Source organism: Anabrus simplex, chromosome 2 (assembly GCF_040414725.1).
Source record: "Anabrus simplex isolate iqAnaSimp1 chromosome 2, ASM4041472v1, whole genome shotgun sequence".
Taxonomy (NCBI): Eukaryota; Metazoa; Arthropoda; class Insecta; order Orthoptera; family Tettigoniidae; genus Anabrus; species Anabrus simplex.
Window position 1 is genome coordinate 1,002,473,765 of NC_090266.1, and position 23,167 is coordinate 1,002,496,931.

General features: G+C 36.2%; 1 protein-coding gene across 6 annotated transcripts in view; it reads left to right on the forward strand.

Moving 5' to 3' along the window:
• loqs (loquacious) overlaps window positions 1-11,741 on the forward strand; it is a 380,306-nt gene extending 368,565 nt beyond the window's left edge. For all 6 annotated transcript variants that reach the window (XM_067141876.2, XM_067141881.2, XM_067141877.2 and 3 more), the window contains one exon: window positions 5,797-11,741. In XM_067141876.2, coding sequence (XP_066997977.1) covers window positions 5,797-5,933 — 137 coding nt within the window. In that variant the 3' untranslated portion in view covers window positions 5,934-11,741. The remainder of the gene's footprint in view (window positions 1-5,796) is intronic.
• The last annotated feature ends 11,426 nt before the right edge of the window (window positions 11,742-23,167 follow it).

The window sequence follows — 23,167 nt, forward strand, 5'->3', positions numbered from 1 at the left end:
AAACATACAATTTATTTTTTAAAATTAAATATACTAATTTCAATTTTTTTTTAACTTTTCAGACGGACTTAACTGCTAGGTGACGTCGACGACTAGACAATGCTTGACATTGTTCCTCAATAAAATTTTCTTTTATATTCAATGTATTTTCATCTTTTAAAAGTGTGTAAAATTAAAATATGTTATATAAGTTTTGATTTTTCATTTCCATTTTACCAAAATAAGTGTTTTTTCTCAAGATCGTAAAAAATACGACATCATACCAATGATGTAAGTTTTAAGCATCATACCATTCCAGGGTTAATTCATCAATTGAATTTTGGTCCTCAGCTTAAAATTTCAATTTCAGTTTCATTAAAGGTTGTTTTATAGATATTATAGAAATTATGTTCCTTGGATATCTCGTTGCCAGTGTCTGAGTCTGGTGTGGTATCTCTTTTGTTCAATTTGGGTGATGTGGAGTGATTGATATTGACGTTTGCTTTTTTGAGGTTATCTATTTTCTTGTTAAGATTGTCTGGTTTCCTAGCGGCAATGTTTTCCGTTACGTAAAGTGAGTGTCTTAGAAAATTGTCCCAATAAGTTGGGGGAAGTTTGCGAGCTGCGTCTAAGTGAGCCTCGTAGAGTTGAGTGTTCAAAAATATCTTTTTCCTGTAAGGGAACTTAATTTCTTCTTTTAGCCAAATTTTGTTGGTTTTATTTTGGGTGTTTCTTGTATGGAATGTTGACCTATGTTTTGGGTTGTAGGCTTTTAAAAATCTAGGAGTTAGATTATTAAGAAGGCATTTTTTCAAAAAGGTGATATCTTTGTTAATGATCGTTATCTTTTTCCTCAGATTTAAATATTTGTAAGCGTATTTGTGTGCCTGGTTGGCCGTACTATCGTAGGTTATGATCTTCATTTCCGTGTTGACATTTAACTATTATGATCGAGATTGAGGGATGTTCCACTATTCAACCCATTGTAAAAATATATTAAATTATAAGAAAACCGGTTTTGACTCCCTTGGAGTCATCATAATGAAAGATGTTCTCCCAGCTCTTCAACAAACCAACTTAAATCTACTCATAAGTTTATTCCATCTATCCTAAAACACTGCAAGATCAGTAAACTAAAACCAGCCAAGTTATAAATATTTTCATTGTCAAACATAATTTCATATCAACTATGTCATATATCAAGGTGTTTGAATCAGGGCCGACAATAAAGTTCAATGTTCTACTAACACACAATAATAATTCTAATTTAGGCCCAAGATCTTTCTTAAATACTAAGCATCTCAGTCCAGTGTATAATTTCAGCTGACTACCAAACATTTCATGTGATTTGTGGTTGTAATCGACAAGGGTGTTTTTTTTTTTTAAGGAGGTTCACATATTCCGGTTGATTGTAAAAGGACCGCTCGACAAGTCTATGCTGAGTTGTGCAAACATATGACAACATTTTTACTCATATCCAAGAACATCAAAGTGCCATGTGTTTCGTATCAGTGTTTAAACTTTCAATATATATATATTCTCAACTGCGAGAGTGCATTCGTTTCCAGATGATTACGGTATTGTAAAGGAGGAACATTTGTTGTTAAGATTTAAGATTTTCACAAGTTAATACTTTTTGACAATACGGGCTCAAATATGAAATTTATCACATGCAACTAAAGAATGAATCAATAAGCTAAAAATTTAGACATTCAACCCAATCATACTCTTAATTCGTTTGACATTATGAACATGTATCCTAATATCTAAATTTCCAAATTATATCCCCTCATTCAGAAGAATTTACACAAACACAGCAGCTTGAGTAAGTTAGAAATAAAGGATTTCATGTCTATTCTTAAGTTGATTTTAAATAACAATTCTTTTAATTTTGGCAACATTATATATCAGCAGGACAGGTTGGCTATGGGTTGCCAGCCTCAGGTATCTTGGCCAAAATTTACGTGGATTTTTTGGAACATACCAAAATTTATGATAATAATTTTGACGAGATTCTTTTCGGGGCATGTTACGTAGATGACACCATATTAATCATGAATGAGAGCATAACGGATGCTGCTACCACCCTCCTCAACCTAAATATTGACCCACATATAAAGTTCACACTGGAATCCGAAATCAGGCAAAAAATGAACATTTTAGACATAACATTTATCATACACACAGGCTCCTTGAGATCAGATTTTCAGCAAACTCACCCGAACTATTACCACAATTCGTCAGGATTCTTCACATCCTCAAATTCACAAACGAGTGGCTTACAGTAGTATGGTTTACTAAGCCTTCAGCACCCTGGTGTCAAAACGAGACCTTAAAAACTAGTTGAACACTATTTGTAGTGTTGCCAAATCCAATGGGTACAACAGTAACCAATAACAGGAATGCTGATTTCTTACACAATGTCAAATGCATAAACAACTTCAACAGTTTTTCAAAATCAGGCATGTACAAACTTAATTGCAATAGTTGCAGCTCATCGTGTTGGTCAGACTGGAAGGATTTTTAATATTAGATACTTGGAACATGTCAATGCCCTGAAATATAACAGGTTTTTGGCTGTGGGACTGAACATGAAAATTATTAAAATCATTAGCAAAGTACCCTTGCTTAACATCATGGAAAGCTGTTGTATACAGTTAGATCAGTATTTCATTCTGAACTATAATCTTCATTACATTTCAAATATTTTATTTGACCTAATTCCTATTGTCAGAAATAAGTAAAAAAATCGAAAGTCACTCTTTCTCAACATTTTCAGTATCCCTTCTCCGCAGCTGCCTGCCTTCCCCCACCCTTCAACCCCACCTTAGTTCCCTTCCTCTTTCCTCTCCTTTCCCTCGCTTTTTCTCCGCGTTCCCCTTCCAGCCTTTCACGATCCAGCTTTACCTCCATTCTGTTCTTGTGAGGCACACAGCGGCACAGTTGGCCATGCACCATACACTGCAACTGAAGGTGAGTCTCGTATTACATATGTTTCTTTTCTGAGTCCTTTCTCTCCTGGATCACGAAAATTTGGCTATTATTTCTTTGGGTTCACTTCATGAACCCAATCCATGTTAGAACTATGAAAGTTGCTTTTCTCTACCATCTGTAAGCATGGCCCGTTCATAACCCTAAAAACATGAAACTTGTGTTCCAGTCATTAAGAAACGTTCTTGTGTCCTTCTGACGACCTTCAAAAAGAACTGGTTAACACATTTGAGACTTACGATCACCCAATTTGCAATGATTTTTAACCTTAAGCACTTTGAAACATGTTTTTTTAAACGGTGCACAACATAGTCATCCAAGGACTTTCTGATCTTGTAGAGAAAAGAATTCCTATTTTAATTTTGTTGTATAATTTTAAGTGTTTGTATTATGTCCATTTCTGTCAATCTGTGGATGCCTTTTAATGTCATTTGTGAATTTGTCTTATAGCTGATAATGGCCAGCCAAGGCCAAAACTAGTTCCACTATTACAACAGATGTAATATAATCATTACCTAGTTAAGTTACCGTTATTTAAAAGGACTGTTAAGATATAATTGCTACTATTGTGATCACAATTCAGTACAGGTCAAACATGAAATTTAGGCTATAACTTATGATTACAGGTGAATGTTTCATTGTTTGAGTTTAAGGCCTGGACGGTGCTCGCGTAAACGTCACATGAAATGAGTCGCGTGGGCTAATGGTTATATATAATGTGGGGGCAAATTGACTGACAAATGAAATGATACTGGAGTGTGTTGCTAGAATGAAAGACAGAAAAAATCAGAGTACCCAGAGGAAAACCTGTCCCACCTCTGCTTTGTCCAGAACAAATCTCGCATAGTTTGACCAGGATTTGAACCATGGAATGCAGCGGCGTGAGGCCGGCGTGCAGTCATTGAGCCATGGAGACTGAATACAATAAATAATAATATGGCAGTATGAATTAAGAGTAATATTGACTAATTTCTGTGTGAGGAAACAGGCTATTTTAGGGAACTCGCAGTTCAGAAAGAAGAACTTTTCTTTACAACTTGCTTTATATCAAACCGACACAGATAGGTCTTATGGCAACGATGGGACAGAAAAGGGCTAGAGGTGGGAAGGAAGCAGTCGTGGCCTTAATTAAGATACAGCCCCAGTATTTGCCTGGTGTGAAAATGGGAAACCATAGAAAACCATCTGCAGGGCTGCCGCCATTGGGGTTCGATTCCACTATCTCTCGAGTACTGGACACTGGCCGCACTTCAGTGACTGCAGAGAGCCGACTATCAAAAGATTAGCAGGTGTGAATGGGGTGATAAGAGAACTAAAACCTTGATTGGTTTTATATTGACATTTGGCCCTGGGTTTGATTCCTGGCCAGGTCAGAGAGAGGTTTTTACCTGGATCTGAGGGCTGTTTCAATGCCCACTCAGCCCATGTGAAAACAACTGAGAAACTATCTGATGAAGAAATAGAGGCCCTCTGTCTAGGAAGCCAAGAATAATGGCCAAGAGGAATCATCATGCTGACCAAACATCACCTCTTAATCCGCAGACCTTTGGGCTGAGCGGTGGCACTTTTCAGTTCACTGCCCATCAGAGCTATAGTGCTATTGGGGGGGGGGGGGTTTAAAAACAAATTTTAAAGAACACTCATGCTTGTAGAAGTTTTTGGTGGTGCTTAGAGCAGCGAAAGCACACTTAAGATGAGGTCAGATCACAGAATTGCAGGAAAGAAGAGGACGGAATGAGAGTCTGAAGCTGAAAGCTAAGAAAAGAGAAGGAACTAAGACAGTTTGTACCAGGGACGGTTGTCCAAAATCTTGAATACAAATGGACAAATTATAACAGTAGGTTTGTTGGCAGTGTATGAGTATGGGTAGATCATTGGGAATGCTAAGGCAGGAAGGATTCAATAAGAGAGTGGAAGAAACAAATGAAGAAAAGAGAATCTGCAGTTAACAGAAAACAACAGACTAAAGAAAGCAGAAGATAGTACACTGAATCAAAAAAATGCAAGAAAAGAAACCATTCTGTTTTCATATTGGTGTCTTGTCACAACACAAACATTTACAGTACATTGCTTTTTATTATTATTATTATTATTATTATTATTATTATTATTATTATTATTATTATTATTATTATTATTATTATTATTCAGAATGTTTTCCAATAACCTTATGTACTAGATGTTCTATTATAAGATCATTAAAGATATTAATCTCTTGTTTCCATTGGTTTTCCACAAGACTTTTTCCTTTTATGCACAAAGTTTCAGGATTGTATCCCTACCTTACTGGTTGGCTTTTAAGAGTGCTTAAATGTGACATACCTATATTAGTAGATTTACTGGCACACTGAAGGACCGCTCTTCAAGGCAATAAGAAATTTTCTTTCTGGTATTATTTCCATAAATTTGGGAACATGGGATGAAATTGAAATTCACCTGCCTTTATTTCCTTTGCCGGGCAGTTTGACTCACACTTTAGAAGCATTGGCCTTCTGAGTCCAGGTTGGTGGGTTTGATCTCTGCCTAGACGTGATATTTTTAGGTGTTTGATATAAAAGTGAAGTATGAGGCATGCTGTTAATGCAGTTTCTTGTGCTGTCAGTTCCTGTAGTGAAAGATGTGAATTTGTTGCTTGTAGGGTTGGTTGGTATACACATATCCCTACCAGCCTGTGGCCTGAAGACTTGACACACAGACTGACACATACATACCTTGTATGCCTGCAGATTTGTGCATTTGTTATGAAAGATTTATTAATTTGTGAGTTTTTAAAATACTTAAACTTTTGTAAAGAACTTCAAATTATCCTCTTCCTTTTATTTCTAGGCAAAACACAGTGTTTGGTGCAGCTGTCAACCCTTCCTGTTGCTGTGTGCTATGGAAATGGCAATAATTCTAAGGAAGCTCAATCATGTGCTGCTCAGCATGCCCTTGAGTATTTAAAAATCATGACAAAGAAGTGAAGTTGTATCACTTGAATAGATGGTTGCAGCATTGTCAAGTAACAGAGAATGCATACTTGAAGAACTGGAACATAATTATCTTGTACTTCATGTCTTTTGCCAACTCATTAACTTATGTTTTTTAAATTGTGGACTAGTCTTTTTATAGTAGGAAATGTCATTATGTCCTATGGCTCAGTAGATGAATGAGAATATTCTGCTATTCATAGTGGCACTCTAAATTGTTTCAGTATTGATTTAATGTTGACCAATACTTCTGAACAGATGTATGGATTTTATTCTCCAATAACAATTTATTGTAGAAAGAAATTTTGCTATAAAATTGATTGATGCACTCAGACCATCATGCTTGTTATTTTAGTTTCTTCAGACTGATGTTTTGATACTAAATGAAACTAAGTTTTTTCCAGGAATGGGTTTGGTGAATACATTAATATTTCTTCTTTTGTCATGCACTCTGACAAAATTCTTGATGCAGTTGCAGCCATTAAACAAGGGATTTTTTAATTTACTGCAAATTTAATGTTACACTTGCATGTTCCATTGATACGTCATATTTATGGTCATTGCAAGGTATGTGGTAGAGAAGACCATTACAGCCTCGGGCCTTTCTGGTCGGCAAACATGTGCTCCCTGTGATGAGGTTGATTATGTTCCCTTTTCTCTTTATTGCTCGTAATAATTTTACCATGTTGTTAGGATGTTGATTAAAGCTAGAATCTGAATGCAAACATCTTTGTATTGCAGAGCTGATCGTTCTCAAACCTTTTTTAATGCATTAGAAACATTTATTCGTTTCTGAAAACAGGCATGGGCAAAATAAATGTCTGAGATTGATTTGTGATTTGGCCTTTTAGTTTTTAACCAGCGTGTATTTTTTAGGGGGAGCTGTATATTTACTGTACAAATTTACTAACTAAAAATACAGTGGACTACCTACTTTGAAAACTTCAATGATACCTCACTGTTAAGGAGTTTATTATAAAAATTAAAATTACAGTGCATTTTTTCCGTCATTGACCTGACATTCATGCCATCTGTAAGGAGTTAAAGTAGACTTCTCACATTTCATCAAACTACTGCATGCACTGGTGGAATATTCCTAATGAAGGCTACAGTAGTATTTCATTGGTATAATCTGAACAAGTAGCTGTTATGATACTATACTTTAATTGGAGATATACTGAAGAGTTTTACTTGGTTTGTTTGTACAAATTTGCTCACAAACTTTTTTAAATGGAAATACACGTACAGAAAGATGGAAAATGTAGCAGAGTTAATCTGTACTCTGTAAGTTTAAAACCTTTCTTAACACTTAAAACTTCATACCTATAACTTTGTGATACTCACCTGAACATATTTCTTTCTTCTGGCTTATAGTATTGCAATTTACCTGTGATTTGTTAACGTTTTATATGGGTTCCCAGTCATTATAGAAGCATCAGGTGTAGATGGTGTATGGAATTTTGATTTAGCTTCTTTAAGGGCCAGTTGCATATACAGTTCAGACACTCAGTTGATCTCAGTTCACGCTAAACTTGGAAATTTTTGTTGTAGAAACGTTAATCTGAGGTCAGTTCCCACTGAACTACAATTAACTTTTACTGGTGAAATTTCTCCGATCATACTCTGTGATCTCAGTTCAAGGAGTTGTTTTCTATTCGAGATACAAGAACACCTGATTGTGAACATAATATTACCTGCATTGTTATGATGGACCGTTCAAAGTATGATGGCATCAATATCCTCTGGGGTAATTGTATTAACTTAGATCATAAAATTGAACTACGCTGTTTCCTAGACCTAGCCTTAAATCTACGAACATTTAAATTCAGCACTGTGATTATTCCAAAAATCAATCCAAGTACTTCTTGAGAAAATGTCATGTAATCAAATGTGCTTAATTTACCAGCTGGGGACTGCCCTGTTTGATTCACAATATGTATGAAACTTTAGCTACCTGTTGACATACAGGGTTGCTTTATTTTTTCCTGACAGCTACGTATTCGCTGTGCTGTGCTCATAAATGCACTATGATCAATGTATGATTTAACATCTGTAATATCGCTGTAGGTAACAGGTAAAGGAAAAACAGAAATTCCGACGTGCTCTATGTGACGACATTTTTGTCCCGACGTGATGTTAAACCACACAGGACCGAACGAGCTAGTGCAACTGGGTGATCGCCCCTTCTTAACAGTAATTGATTCTTCGAAGAATGAATAAAAGAAAGATAATGGCCACGAAGTCCGTGAACATGAATGACTCTCTAGGCTTCGCAACCGTAATACAGTCGGGATCAGAAAAGAACAAGGGTTGACTGAGGGAAGTTGGATAGGAAAGGAAACCTGTCGAATATCCGTTTTTCCTTAAGCTGTGTTCGCTGCAAGAAAATCATATGAATAAATTCCAGTACATGCTGCAAACTACGTTCATGAAAGAGAGAACACTGCCATGAGGATAGCAATTATTAATAACTAGCTGATGTACCCGTGCTTCGCTACGGAATTCTACATTGTATATGGAATTCTAGTGTACACATTGTGAGCAGGATTGTGTTAAATTGCATAGCTCTTAACGTTACCCTAGGAACGCGATGGGGAGGTCACCGAACATCTTTTCTCATGTGAAGACTGAGTTAGGGAATTTTCACTGTAATGGTAGACCCGCTTGCATACCATCAGTCACGATCATTATAATGGTAGACACTCTCCACCTGTCGTAGTGGTTTTCCCAGCTGAAATGAACATACATTACAGAGACGTCAGTAGCAATGGCGCGACTAAAAGCAATACTCGATCAAATGAAACACCACACATTTTCTCACTTTTAATCAACACGACTACACTGCCGATCTAACAGTCCAAAGTTCCAGGGCTGGAATGACCAAGCCGCAGGCAGCCGTGATTCGTGAACACTCTTCGTCTTTTTTCGGCAGGGAGAGGGTCGAATAGTGCAGACTCCCAGGGCAAAAACTATGCCTTTTTACTAATGTTTCCTAGGAGGACCCGATGAGTCGGAAAATATCAATTCACTACACTGGCGGCGGAAAAATCTATTTGATTTGGAGACAAATTTTTCCTCCAAGCCAGAGGAGAAACCCCCTCTTCACTGATAATTTGGAATAAAATGAATGTAGAATTTAATAAAAGAAACGGCTTTTTTCAGGGTTGAATTTTTAGTTATTTCGTGAATTGTTGCGCTATAATTTTAATTAGGCCTAAATTGTTTTTCTAGGTCAGCCTCTGCCTTAAGTATGCACACTGCTCAAACAAAACAGCACGTCAGAGTAGGGATCGAATAACTGGAGTACTATGAAGAACCAGTGTGTTACGTACCAACTGTATCAGAAAATGTATGAACCAGAGGAATTGCATGCTAAAGAAGAAAGTTTTCTAACTCCCCGGCTGTTTCCCGCCAATATTCAGTCAGGCTATTATACTTGGTACGCAGCAGTAATCCCATCTATCGGAGCTGAGAGGCAGCATATGAGAAAAAGAACATCAAACAATAGTCAATATAATGTTATTGTTGATCAATGCTAAGCACTTTCAATATTGTTGGCCTTCACACTTACTTTTCTTCTGACTCTGAAATATCACTCATCATAGTTGGTACAGTAAAACTGAATAAAACATAAATGATAGGAAATTGTATTCTCTGTAACTTTTGTTATGTAGTACTTTTCGATAGGTCCAAAAACGTAGGTATTTAAAAATTATATTTTAGGTGCCTTCCCGTAAACTACAATTTCATCCAGGGTGAATAAAATTATTTATAGCTTAGACTGTAGTTTCTTATTCCCCGACTCTATATACCGATTTTCATTACATTCTGTTAACCCATTTTCTTGTGGCTCGGCGTCGATATGGAGTTAGCAACAAAAATACAATTCATGAATTCGGTACTTCATAAATGCATAAGACAAAAATGGTCGGAAATCCATAATTCTATATAACTTTGGTTATATAGTATTGATCGAAACGACCACCAATAATATAATATTTGAAAATTAAATTTTAGGCCTTCCCCTAAACTACCATTTCTATCAGCGTGAATAAAATTATTTATGGCTTAGATGGTAGCGACTTATTCGCTGACTTTGCATACTGATTTTCATTAAAATCTCTTTAGCGGTTTTCTAGTGATGCGTGTACATTCATACATACAGACAGGCAGGCAGGCAGAAATTACGGAAAAGTAAAAAGTGCATTTTCTTGTTACTGTGGATATTACCGATACAGAAATACCATTCTTTTCAAATTCTGAGCAATGTACAGACAAAACTCTTATTTTATATATATAGATGTAATACTATTTACGAAAGTATACAGTTGGCTATTGCGTAAATTGCAGAATATAGTTGTTCAAGTAACCTAATATATTCTAACATAATATTGGAATAATATATTTTACAATACGTGCCCCTATTAATGTCGCTGTGCTATGCAGTTAAACTCAGTCTTCCTTATTGTCCAGGCCTAATTTTTGTCTTTTCTCTAAAATTTCCAACTATTTAGTAACTTTTCGAGATTTGAGGTCTCCATTTTCACCCAATGTTCAGCCTGTAAACATTCCATTTTCGTCTCATGCTCACATTCTAAACATTCTGTCTTTTATAAAACAATCTCCTTATTTCGAGTACGCTGTCAGTCTTCCCTCTCTTCAGGGACCTCGACTTTGTGACTTCATGAGCTGTTTTCGAGGTCGAAGCAAGAGCATTGTGCAGATCAGCTGGTAGGCCTATTGATTTGGAAGCAGAAACATGAAATAGAAGAAATAAAGATGTATAAGCCTATTGCTTGCTGACAAATTTAACTTATGTAATACAGGACTAATTGAAGATTTCTTCACTTACTTGCTCTTTACATCCTCATTGTGGGCTGGTATCTCTTCCAACAATATCACATGCACTACAATACCATGCGACTCATCAGAAGTAGAGACGGAGTCATTGCTGCCACGCAGCTCTGAAACAAAGCTGCAAAGGACTGTACACACACCTCATCAATAGGAACTTCCGTTGAAGTGTAACAGCAAAATTATTTTGGTTTAAAAGGCACCTGATAACAAAATGATTTAGGTCTCTAAGGTAGCTTCTTGCATATGAAAATGCAGTTCACCTGACATAACCTCAGGATGAAAATTGGTGTCGTCATCATATGGATTGGCTAGGGAATTGAGCCTGCAGGGCAATTGTTTTCTGTCCCGTCTCATCCACGATTGGTTTACTAAAATTACCACCTGTCTTGTTCAGTTGAATCTTTAAAAAATTCATTAGGTTAATATTTGCATTGGTTTCGATAACAAAGTAGTATTTCCATAATATATTTTATAACTTTATCATGGGCAAACGCTTTCTTTGTTCTCTTTTTTTTTTTTTTTTATATTCTCATAACACAACTTTAATGTTTGCCAAGACCAGTTAGGCCGATTTATGTTGCAAGAATTGAAATCGGAGCCAACATTTATCCACGCAGTCTGCTTTTGCGCGAATGTTATCACATCCGTCACTTTTGACTCTCTAATATGTTTATATTTCCCTAAAACTATTTCAACTAGGAAATCCTTGTCCTTGGAAAAATTAGCAGAACGGTCCTTTTTCTGCTTTCTTTCAGTCATTGTTTTCTTCCTTTCACACACCACACGGGAATTCAAAGGAAAAGTTTCAACCTGCGCGCTGCAACCAGCGATGTTCAGCTGTTAGTTGATTCGTTGATCCTAGATTAGTGTTACACAACACGACACTGGTCTGATCTCAAATCATTTTCCGAACTTGGATCAAAACGTAACTCCAGTCAATCCTAAGAGACTAGGCCTGTTAAAATTATCCAGTCATTGAAATACCTCTTTTATAATATATTCTGGGATAAATGTCTGCAGATTATTATCGTGTAATGTCCCCTACTTGTGGATTGCCTGAAACTGGTGGGGAGAGCATTAATTCATTGCAATTGATTTGTTCAACACATGCATTAAATTATCCTTACAATTATTTGACTGTTACAGCATTTAATATTATACATCTGATAATGTTTAAATTCATTCCACAAATCATCATCCCTTTATTTATTTCCTTTTAATTTTCTTTTTGTCCTAGACGTAGTACAATGCTGCATATTCTAGGAGAAAAGTGTATCTTACCCTTAATTCTTTTATGAATGCTTATTTTATTTTTCATTTCTTTTTGCCACAAATTTTTTTATACAAAAATATTTTGCTATTCCTTTTGTAATCCACTTTTTGTTTAATAATTTAACAATTGTATAGAATTCTCTCTCCCTTTCTATTTTTGTTTTGTATTCATTATCCAAATATTTAACTCCTACATGCAAAAACACTTCAAACTTTTAGGATACCTTGTCATCTGATACTCTTAAATTTAGTGACATGGAGGGAAAGATGTTTTCTGCTGCTTTAGTTTTGGCTCTATATTTATTACAGCAGTGATATTTGATCACGTGGCACTGTCGTTATGTGTCAGTGTAATGGATGTATTTGGGAGATATGCCTATACCGGTTGGAGATTTCATATGTTGGGACAGTTTTTTTTTTAACTTTGTTAATTTCTATGCTTCATCCAACACTTCAGTTGTAAGTTATTATTGCATTGATTGATTGATTGATTGATTGATAAATACAGATAGGTGAGAATATGTTTTCTGAACAGATTGGCCCTCAGGAAGAGATGATGCACTATATTGACTTAAAGAGTATCTGTATGTATACAAGCTATACTTTGCATAGAATTAGTGGAATTTTCCAAGTACCTTTTATATATGTGGAATGAACTAAACTTACACCTACCAAAAAATAATAAATGCACAAAAAAATGAACAACAGTTGTATTTATGTGATAGTTCAGTCATACATGTATCTACTTTTTAGTGTAGTTGAAATATATGTATTCAAGCTAATTGCTGATGCAAGAAAGGGGGTGAGACGGTGCATATTGCATGGCCCATAAAATTTATATTGGCCTAGGGTTTCTCAAATTGGGGCGACAGGACCTAATATTATCATGTATAGTATTGATGCATTGTTTGCTTTCAAATCAATGTCACTATTGATCTACTGAAGTGTAGTCGGCTGGAAATGATTTGTTCACATAAGCAGGTATGCTGACTTGAATATATGGAGGATTTAATTCTGGTTGATCAGCAGGTCACATCTCAAAAATACTAACAAATTTATGTAGGGATATTGTGACATTTTGAGGAACCTTGAATTATTTGGAGGAGAAAGTAATTTAGGTATCACAGGTGATGTGACTTAGGAAAATGGGCATTATTTTCATGCAAAGTATAGAGGTTGTAAAATGTTTTGTTTTGTTTAAACAGTTTGATAGAATAACTAAGAATGCTTACTTGCAATTCATAGTTATGCTTTGACATCTGCTGTTGGCTATAATATAGTGGAATAAGTATTGTTACGTTTGATGATTAAGAGAAAAACCTTCTCTTCACCCCCAACCCCCTCCTATTATTATTATTATTATTATTATTATTATTATTTAGATGAGGTAGAGTATTTTAATAGAACTGACTGCATGACCTGATGTTTGTAAATTGCTGGTTATTTATCTGAAATTGACAGGAACATTTGTTGAAATACTACTTAACTTTATATCCCTCATTACAGATATTACAAACAGTCAAAATAATTTCCAGTCTGTTTTAAAATTTTGCAGCTAAATGGTACAGAACTTACACTGTTTAATGAAATATTTAAACCCTAAACGTCAATTTCATGTTAGTGTATCTTTTTTGGTAAACTACTTCACTGGTATAATGCAGTCAATGTATGACAAATATGTTTCAAGGAATTGTGAATATGATAATGAACTTGTATCTTGTTTGATGATGAAATATTACTTTCTGATTGAATATGTTGTGTAGGTTGCTCATTTGTAGAACTTTATTGTAAAATGTTGTTAATTTGTCCATTAATAAAGTTCAAGCCTTTCATTACATTTGCAAGAAATTTTTTCATGCCATCTGTAGTATGGATATATATTTTGTCCTATTGTTATTTCAGCTGGATATTTTATAAATACTGGTAAATAATTTCAATGGAATTTTGAATAACTGTGCCTTTTGTTAAGACACGCCTTCGTCAGTAGCAATAAACTAATAAAATCTTGATGGAAATTGTGTACTGTTTATAATAATAAGCTGTAGACTGGGACTACATTCTATATATTGTTTTCAACATTGAATGTTGAGTATTCAAATAATTTTCTTACAATATTGTTTCACACTATTATCTGTTGCTGATTTTTTTTTTTTTTTTCTCTCTATAAGTCAACCGGTTCATTTTCAATCCAATGAAACTTATCTTTGATACCATTTGAATTCAATGAATGTTTCTGAATCACTGATCATTTATATTTCTGATGTACCAGTAGTTGTACTTCTAGAATAAATACAGTACCATGTCCTGTTTTCTTAATTGATGCAGAACCTTTGAAAAGATCCTTAGGAATAAAAGAAATATCTGTGCAAATATTATTATTGTTGTAGGTCAATTAGTTTCAGAGATACTTTGCAGCATCAAACAAGTTCAGGTTTGGTTTTGTATCAGATTATCTTTCCTGTGTATTTAGATCTCCTTTCATCACATATTACTTGGAAATGCACTTCTGGAAAATTACAATTGTGCAAATAAATGTACTGCAGTTTAATTAAGTTGTTTTTATTTGGTGTATTGGAGTTTACGATCTCTTTTGTATATCGGTTTTTCTGCATATCTGATTTTTGGTGTTGGACTTCCTCCTAAAATAGGAGGTTTGTTGTATAACTGTAGTTGTCTAGTTGAAGCAGAGCCTCAAGAATATAGATATACTGTATTCCCAGGAAATAACAGAAATCATTTGCAAATGGATTCTGTTCGGACTCTCTACTTGGGAACGAAACTATTTTTAAAAGTTTCCAAAAAGATTGGATCTCAAATGCTCTCAATGGCAGTGAAAATTATGTCGTTTGGGATAACAACAATGCAATAGCAGGGACGTTTGCCGCACAAGACAGCGATAATTCAAATCAAAGCAGTGATTATGTTTCCTGTGTAACAGGTCTACTGCTCGACTAAGACAAATGACTGGTCTTTAAGTTCTTCTTTATTAGGCCTGGTATTGCATAATACAATAAATAAAACTGCATATCCAACCCTTATCCCTTTCCTCTATGTAGTCGAGTATGAAGTGAGACGAATCTTCATATTGAGTTTTTATGATGGGATGCCCTTCCTGGCATCAACATCATCAGAGGAGTTAATGAGATGAAACAAATGACATCATAGAAGAGTAACTAAAGACTGACTATATATACTATATATGTAGGCCTAAAAGTCATGTATTCACCATTTATTGTCTTCTTTATTTCTTAAATTTAGAAACATTAATAAAAACCTTTTTTCAGCTTATTCCAGATATTTCTATGGTTTGTAAGAACGAATACGAACACGTAATAGAACAAATTTAATGATCGGTCAATGTGGTAAAACGAAACAACAGAAAGAAGAGGATGAACATGAAAACACAAAAGGACACGGACAATCTCCATTTCTTCGTACACTGCCGCCTTCACATAAATGGGCTCCCTCCTCATCAATCCCAGTTCTTACTCATTCATTTCTGCCCCATGTGAGCTCATTTCTGCATCACAGCTTCACCGGGAGGCCAACTGTCAGCACTTGAGGGACCATCTGCACTGATTTTCAGTCTTGACATGGAACGTTTTGGATAGGAAAGAAAGAGGAAGAGAGAGGAGACGGAAAGATATCGATGAATATAGGTGGCAGAAGGTAAGGAAAACAGGACAAAAACAGAAGGAAGAAAGGTTGAAGATCTGTCGAGGTGGCCTTTCTTTCTGTTGCTACCTCTTCCCACACTGACCTGTCATTGTTTGTCCTGTTATGCGTTCATTTTCCTGTATCTTTATATGACTTGATTTGTCTCTTACTTGTTCCTTTCCATAAATTACACTGGATCGAACTGCTCTCCTTCTTCAAGACTACAGTATAACAAATTCTCATAGAATTTAAAATTTAATTTTTTTATAAATTTGTTATCTACAGTATTTATATATACTGGGTATTTCTTTTAGCTTGTTCCGCAGCACCACTCAGAGCACGGCACGGCTGGCGCAATGACACTCCGTCGCTAGGCGGTATAATGCATACGTTTCTTCCCACTACTCACGGCAATTCACACTTAGAGATCCATTTCTAGTGAAACTATTAGTCTAAAACCTACCTGGCATTACATTTGATGTTCAAAATGTTGTCCCTCAGCTGTCAAACATACCTGACACCTCGTAAATAGGTTTGCAATCACTCGGCGAATCTCAGCCCTTGTGATGTTCGAAAGAACTTGTGTAATGTTTTCTTGTGTGAGAGTTGTTCACAAACATTTTTCTATTCAGCATTCCCCACCAGTAATAATCACAGGGATTTAAATCAGGAGGTCTAGGGGCATAATTAACCACACGTTCTTCGAAAACTTCCCGTAGTACCTCCATAGACCGATTAGCAGTGTGTGCAGTCGCATTTTCTTGCATGAAGTAACCATTACTTCTTTCTTCTTCCGTCAGCTGTTGAAAGAATGATCTGAGAATGAGGTCTATATATCGATCAGCATTTAATGTTTCACGGAAAAATATAGGCCCGATAATCCTGTGAGCACTTGTTGCGCTCCGAACTCCTATCTTTACATCACAAAGTGGATGGACATGCAGATGTTGGCGATTTTCTGCACACAAGTAGCGATTGTTTTGACTGTTTACATAGCCACTGAAGTGTAGCCATGCTTCATCGCTGTAAAATAAAAGTTCTGGGGTCAACATACCCATCATGAACTGACTGAAGTAACCAGTTACAATACCGAACCCTAGCGAAACTGTCAGGTCCTCTTAAATTTGGGCAGGGGTGTGTTTGTATGGTTTTGCTTTTAACAGTTTTGTTGCTTTGTGGGCAGAAGATAATGGCACATTAGCTTGTACAGCGAGACTACAGGGATTTTGTTGGAGTTCTTTCCAAGAGGGCTATTTCATCAAGCTTTTCTTCTGTTAAAACGGTTCATCTATGTGATATCTTGTTAAGTATGGAGCCGGTGGCGAGGAACTTCTTTACTAATTTACGTACTGTACTCCAATGGAGAGGGAGGATGCCAGGAAATTTGCAAATGAATCGAAAGCGGCACTCTGTATAAGAAAAATACTTCGCATAGCACAACACAATGAATACATGCTGTTCTACTGTATACATCACTCGCTAAACAAACGATTAATATTCCTACAGAAACAACGCTATTTTGAAGCGAACACGCTGAACATGCTACCAGTACCACAGATGTTAAACTTAACTATTGCTGTGAAGCAATGGTTATCACTACCGTACTGAATTAGATCATCTTAGCCGTTCATGAAGCAATATATCTCTTGGCAAATGAGTCACCCAGCCGTGTTATCGCCTTCCATGCCTGTTCCCCTGACACACGGAATGAGCCAAAGAAAGAACCTGTATATACTTTATACAGTGGAACGTTGTTTCTTAGTTTTGGAGGGACAAGAACGTACAATACAGGAAAGCGGAAAATCCAGGAATGCATTTAAATTATAATCTTACAAACACTCCTAAACCAAACCAAACTATAGCCCTAATGGGCCTTGATCTACCAAGGGGCCACTGCATAGCCTGAAGGCCTGCAGATTACAAGGTGACACATACCCAGTGTGACCAGGTAAAATATCTTGATACTTTACTTGGGAAACTTCATAATTTTCCTGTGAAAACTTCTTTCAGGTCAGCAACTTTGATCAGCCAAGCTCACTGAAAAATATCTGATAAATAATGCCAAACCAAACGATGATAGATCACAAGTAGTTTTTAATTCTATAATCTAACAAAATAAAGCTCATCCGATACAAAAGCGCACAACATGATGGCGAAATCCCTTCTTTCTTTTATCTTCCATTTAATTTTGTCACCAATATACTGTCTGTTGTAAGTTTCAAGGATATATTAACATAAAACAGAAATGTAAATATCCCAGTCTTATATTAGGACCAAGCAGTAATAGGCAATCCCAAAACCTCCCATGGCTTTATATATGTAAGGTCCCAACATCTGTTCTGGTGTCGAGAATATAATCATATTGCATATTATAAACTTGATTTTTGGGTCCATATTGACAAGAATGCCTGCTGTCATTTCTTGATGGATACAGTATTTTGCATCCATCTCTTCAAATCAAAATCTCTTTATTTGCAAATGAAATGTCTACCTCGGTGGCAAATGGTACATTAAAATACATTATTGCCAAGCACTAGATATTAAATTAACAAGAGAAGAAAATTTTCCTATAATACAATATTATATAATTTACGCTAACAATTTCTTCTATTAAACACAGCTCATCCTTAATAAATTTACATTGTTTACCAAGTTCTACTTATAATATCTCCTGTACTACTTACAAATATAGTCAACTGATACACAGTATGTGGAATTACTTCAAATGATACTGTACAACTGGTATAAGATTAAAATTTACATTGCATTTATTTACTTTTTCTTTTCTTTACCCATTCTGGAACCTAAGTAGCATAATGACCTGCTGCGTCATAACCAGAGCCCCTTTTACCACTACTTTTCAGAGTTCCTGAAGGGCCTTCACAGCTACCGTAGCGGTCCCAGGGCCCTCGAAGTCCCCACTGTACTTACCCCTACAGGCAGTCCCCTACTTTGGCTGTCCAAACTCCTTAGACCAGGGGATAGAATTAATTTATTCACACACATTTTTTATTTACATTAAACTGCACTGGTCGAATGCCCTCTAACATTTCATTTATTTTCTCTGTTGCTGTTTATTCTCTTTTTGAATATCTGTACAGATTTTGGAAAAGGATCAAACACTACCCCTGGTAAACTGTTCCACTCTTTCACATCTTTCCCAATGAATGAAAATTTACCCCAATCGCTTCAGCTAAAATTCCTTCTAATTTTATATTTGTGGCCAGTCCTGCCGATATAATTATTTTCCAACAAGCCTCTCGCGGATATCTCCCCATGCTTCTCCTGTATAGGCTCTATATAATCCTATAAGTCTAGTTTTCTCCCTTCTCTTACCTAAAGTTTCCCACCCTAGTTCCTTGAACATTTCTGATACACTACTCTTTCTCCTGAAATCCCCTGTTACAAATCTTGCTGCTTTCCTCTGCACACTATCTATTTCATTCATTAGGTATTCTTGGTGAGGATCCCAAACACTGTTTGCATATTCCAATAATGGACGAACCATACTTAGTAACTTTTCTCATTTAATTCTTTGTTGCATCCTTTAAGTAGCCTCATTATGACATGTAACGATCTGTATGCTTTCCCAACAATGTCATCCACATGACCCTTCCAGTGCAAATTACTTTCAAATCTTACACCTAAGTATTTGCACTTGCCATCTTTTGGGATAACTACCTCATCCAAAGTATATTCAAATTCAGTTTTAAAACTCCTGTTTGTAAATGTTGTAACAGTTGATTTGCCTCCATTAACCTTCATGTTATTCTCTTCAACCCATTGTTGGATACTCTCAAGGTCCCTTTGTAATTCTGAACAATCCTCAATGGTATTTATTTCCCTATAAACAGTTATGTCATCTGCATACAATCTGATTTTTTATGTTATATTGTTCCCTAAATCATTTACGTATTTTAAGAAAAGTAACGAACCGATTATACTACCCTGTGCAATTCCCTTCCAAACTTTCTCTTCCTGCAATACGTTAATTCCTACTTTGACTTTCTGGACCCTTGAATTTAGAAATGTTTTTACCCAACGTGTAACCCTTACGTCCAATCCTATTCCCTCCAATTTTTTTAAATAATATTCCATGTTCCACTCTATCAAAGGCTATCTAACTGGCCTCCTGAATCCAATTGATCTGATATGTCCTGCTGAAATCCCACCAGTTGTGCCTCACAAGAAAATTTCTTTCTAAATCCATACTGGCTCCTCATGAACCAATTTTTATCATCACATATCCCTCTTATGTACTTTGATATTAAACTCTCCAGTATTTTACGAATTATACTGGTCAGGCTGATTGGTCTGTAGTTCTCTGGTATCCTTTTATCACCCTTTCCTTTATAAATTGGTATTATTACAGATTCCTTCCATTCCTTCGGTATTACACTATTATTTATGACGTAGTCAAAGAGAAATTTTAAATAAGGCACTATGTACCACCCCATTGTCTTTATCACTTCCCCAGTAATTTGATCACTTCCTGCTGCTTTTCCTTGCTGAAGCAGTTGGATTTCTCTGAAAATATCTTCATTTGTGAATGAGAAGTTTCTTGTTTCCCTCTGTATCTTCTGTTTCGGTTTCCAACTCCTGACAATCATCTACTGAATCTCTGAATTCCCTACTAAAGAGGTTTGCTTTCTCAGTATCTGTTAAAGTGTTCACCCCCTTCTCCCACCGTTGTAGGAATTTGGATTAGTTTTCCTTTTTGATTCCTTGTAAATGAATACAGCTTTTTCCATTTCCCTTTGTGGTCATTACGCTCTTGAAGAATGCCATTCATATAATTCTCTTTTGCTTCCTTTTTCACTCTATTCAGTTCCCTCATTAGCTGCTTTCTACTTTCTCTACTCTCACTACCTTCCTTGATTTTCCTGTTTACTGTTCTACATTTTCTTTTTAATTTTCTTATTTCCCTTGTATAATAAACAGGGTCTGAGGTCATTTTACCCTTAACAGGTACAAATATCTTCTCTCCTTCCCAAACGATTCCTTTGAATTTAGCCCAAGGTGTATCCACATTACTCCCTTCACTTATCCAACAACTGAATTGTGATTTAAGGTAAGACCCAAATTCATCAACTTAAGTTTTTCTGTACAATTTCTCGTCTTGTGTGACCCTCTTATTAAGCCTTTTTGGTACCAGTCCTACATCCATTATTACAGCCTTATGGTTACCTATTCCTTCAATTACCTCAGTTTTATCAACAATTTCCCATGGTTTAACCAAGAACACATCTCTTAAGTTATGGAGACGAGTCTGTTCTTGTACTACTTGTGTAAATCCTCCCTCCCAAATTAACTTATTTGCCAGTTTATGTTCATGGGCTTCACTTGCAGCTCCATTCCAGTCAACCTCAGGCAAGTTTAGATCTCCCCCAATTATTACCACATCATTATTATTGTTTTTATGAGTATAATCTATCATTTTCTCAAATATTTCCATGTCTCTTTCCTCTCTTCCAGGCCTGTATATTCCTATAATTCCCACCTCCTTCATATTATCACAAATTAATTTTATCCCTAATATTTCATCCCTTTCATCAGTAAACCATTCATGTGAACAATAAGTTTCCTTCACCAGAATAAACACACACACACACCCCTCCCTTTTTATCTCCTCGGTCTCTACGATAGACTGTGTACCCTTCTGGAAATACTTCTCTATTACCCACCCCTTCTCACAACCACGATTCCACTCCTATCACCACATCAGTCTCATAAGATTCCATCAATGTACCGAATTTTAATTGTTTATTTACTACTCTGACAGTTTACCAAGAGCAATCTCAGACCCCCTTCCTCCCTAAAACTTGACTGTTGCAATTGGGTAACTTGAAATTCCTTACTTTCCTGAGTTTCATTTTCTAGTTGGCAGAGCCAGCTTGAAGCACAGCTGGCACTTTCTACTAGTTTTCCTGGTCAGTATTATAACTCAAGGGAGTTGCCTTTTTTACAGTACATATCTTATGATTAATAAAATCAAGAACAATATTTGCTATCTTTCGTTTACCTGAATTGTTTAGATGAAGGCCATGCTTTGTGTAACAATGTCTCTCGAAACTGCTCCTATCAATTACCTGTGTACTACGAAAATGTTTACAAATTTTAACCATATCTGTATTAACTTTGTCCACTTCAATGTTCACACACGAGTCTCTAATCAAATCATGCTTGTGGGGCACGTTCACTACAAAGATGTTAGTGTGAGTCAGCTTTCCTAGTGTACACTTGAGTTCAGAAATAACATTCTTAGCGTCGTCGTGAGCTACGTCGTTCATCCCGCCGATGATCACTACTGCATCACGACTTCCGAGATTTCTTGCCGCCTGCTCGGTGTTTTCCAATACCTTCTTCATTGGGGCCCCAGGATAGATGACTGCCGATGCTGCAGTATCATCATTGACCATTTTCTCCGCAATTCGCCTCGCCTGGCTATCACCAAATATAAGAGTGTTCGACACTTTCGCCGGTGCACTGTGTAGGATTTTAGGCCTAACTTTGCCGCTTCTCGTAACGCATTTTGCGCTATACGTTTGACTGCTTCCTATACAGATACCTTGCATATCGCTTCCCTCAGGGCTGAAAATCTATTTTTGGTGTCATTACAAAGTTGTCCTTATTTAACTGAACACTTTTCCTCCTAGAATCTGAAGCAACTTGACACCAAGCGCTAGAATTCACGGAGCCACCTGTGTTCTGAGAGTTTACTGGCACCGGTACTTTCAATTCCAGTAAACATACCTTCTCCTTTAAAATCTCGTTCTCCGCCTTTAATACTTGTAAATCCTGTTGCAATAAAGAGAGAATTACATTATCATTACCACCTAGGGTTGCCAGATGTACGGTTTTGCACGGAACAATACGGTTTTTTCTCATTTTGTTCCGCGTACGGTGCACTATTTAAACCGTACGCCCAATGTTCCGTTTTTTAAAATATCATGGTTTAGACAATAGTATAGTATCAAAAAAGTGCGCGGTTATGGTCAAAATATTCTGTATTCTGACCTGACCAATGATCAGCCATCACAGGTGAGAACAGCGCTTCTGGCAGTGTTCTAGCGGTACTAGCGGGCATGTAGTCTCCTCCATTATATATATCAGTGGTTTAATTGGTCTAGAAAAACTGAAGAACATTTTGATGGTACTTTCGTTTGTCTAAAGTAAATCTCCATCGAATGCATATACTGAAAGAGAATTTTCAGTAATGGCAATAAAATTGAGAGATGACAGAAACAGATGCTCAGGCAGATACAATAAAAATGAACTTCTTGCGTACTTCAACTATGATGACAATTGTAAGGAATTTCTCAAGAAAGTTTTGTTGAATAAGAAACTGTTACAAATTGCTTCTTCAAACGACAAGTACTTGTGAAATGTTAATTTCAATGTAAAGACTAACACACTATTAGTTTTTAATAAGTTAAGTACCT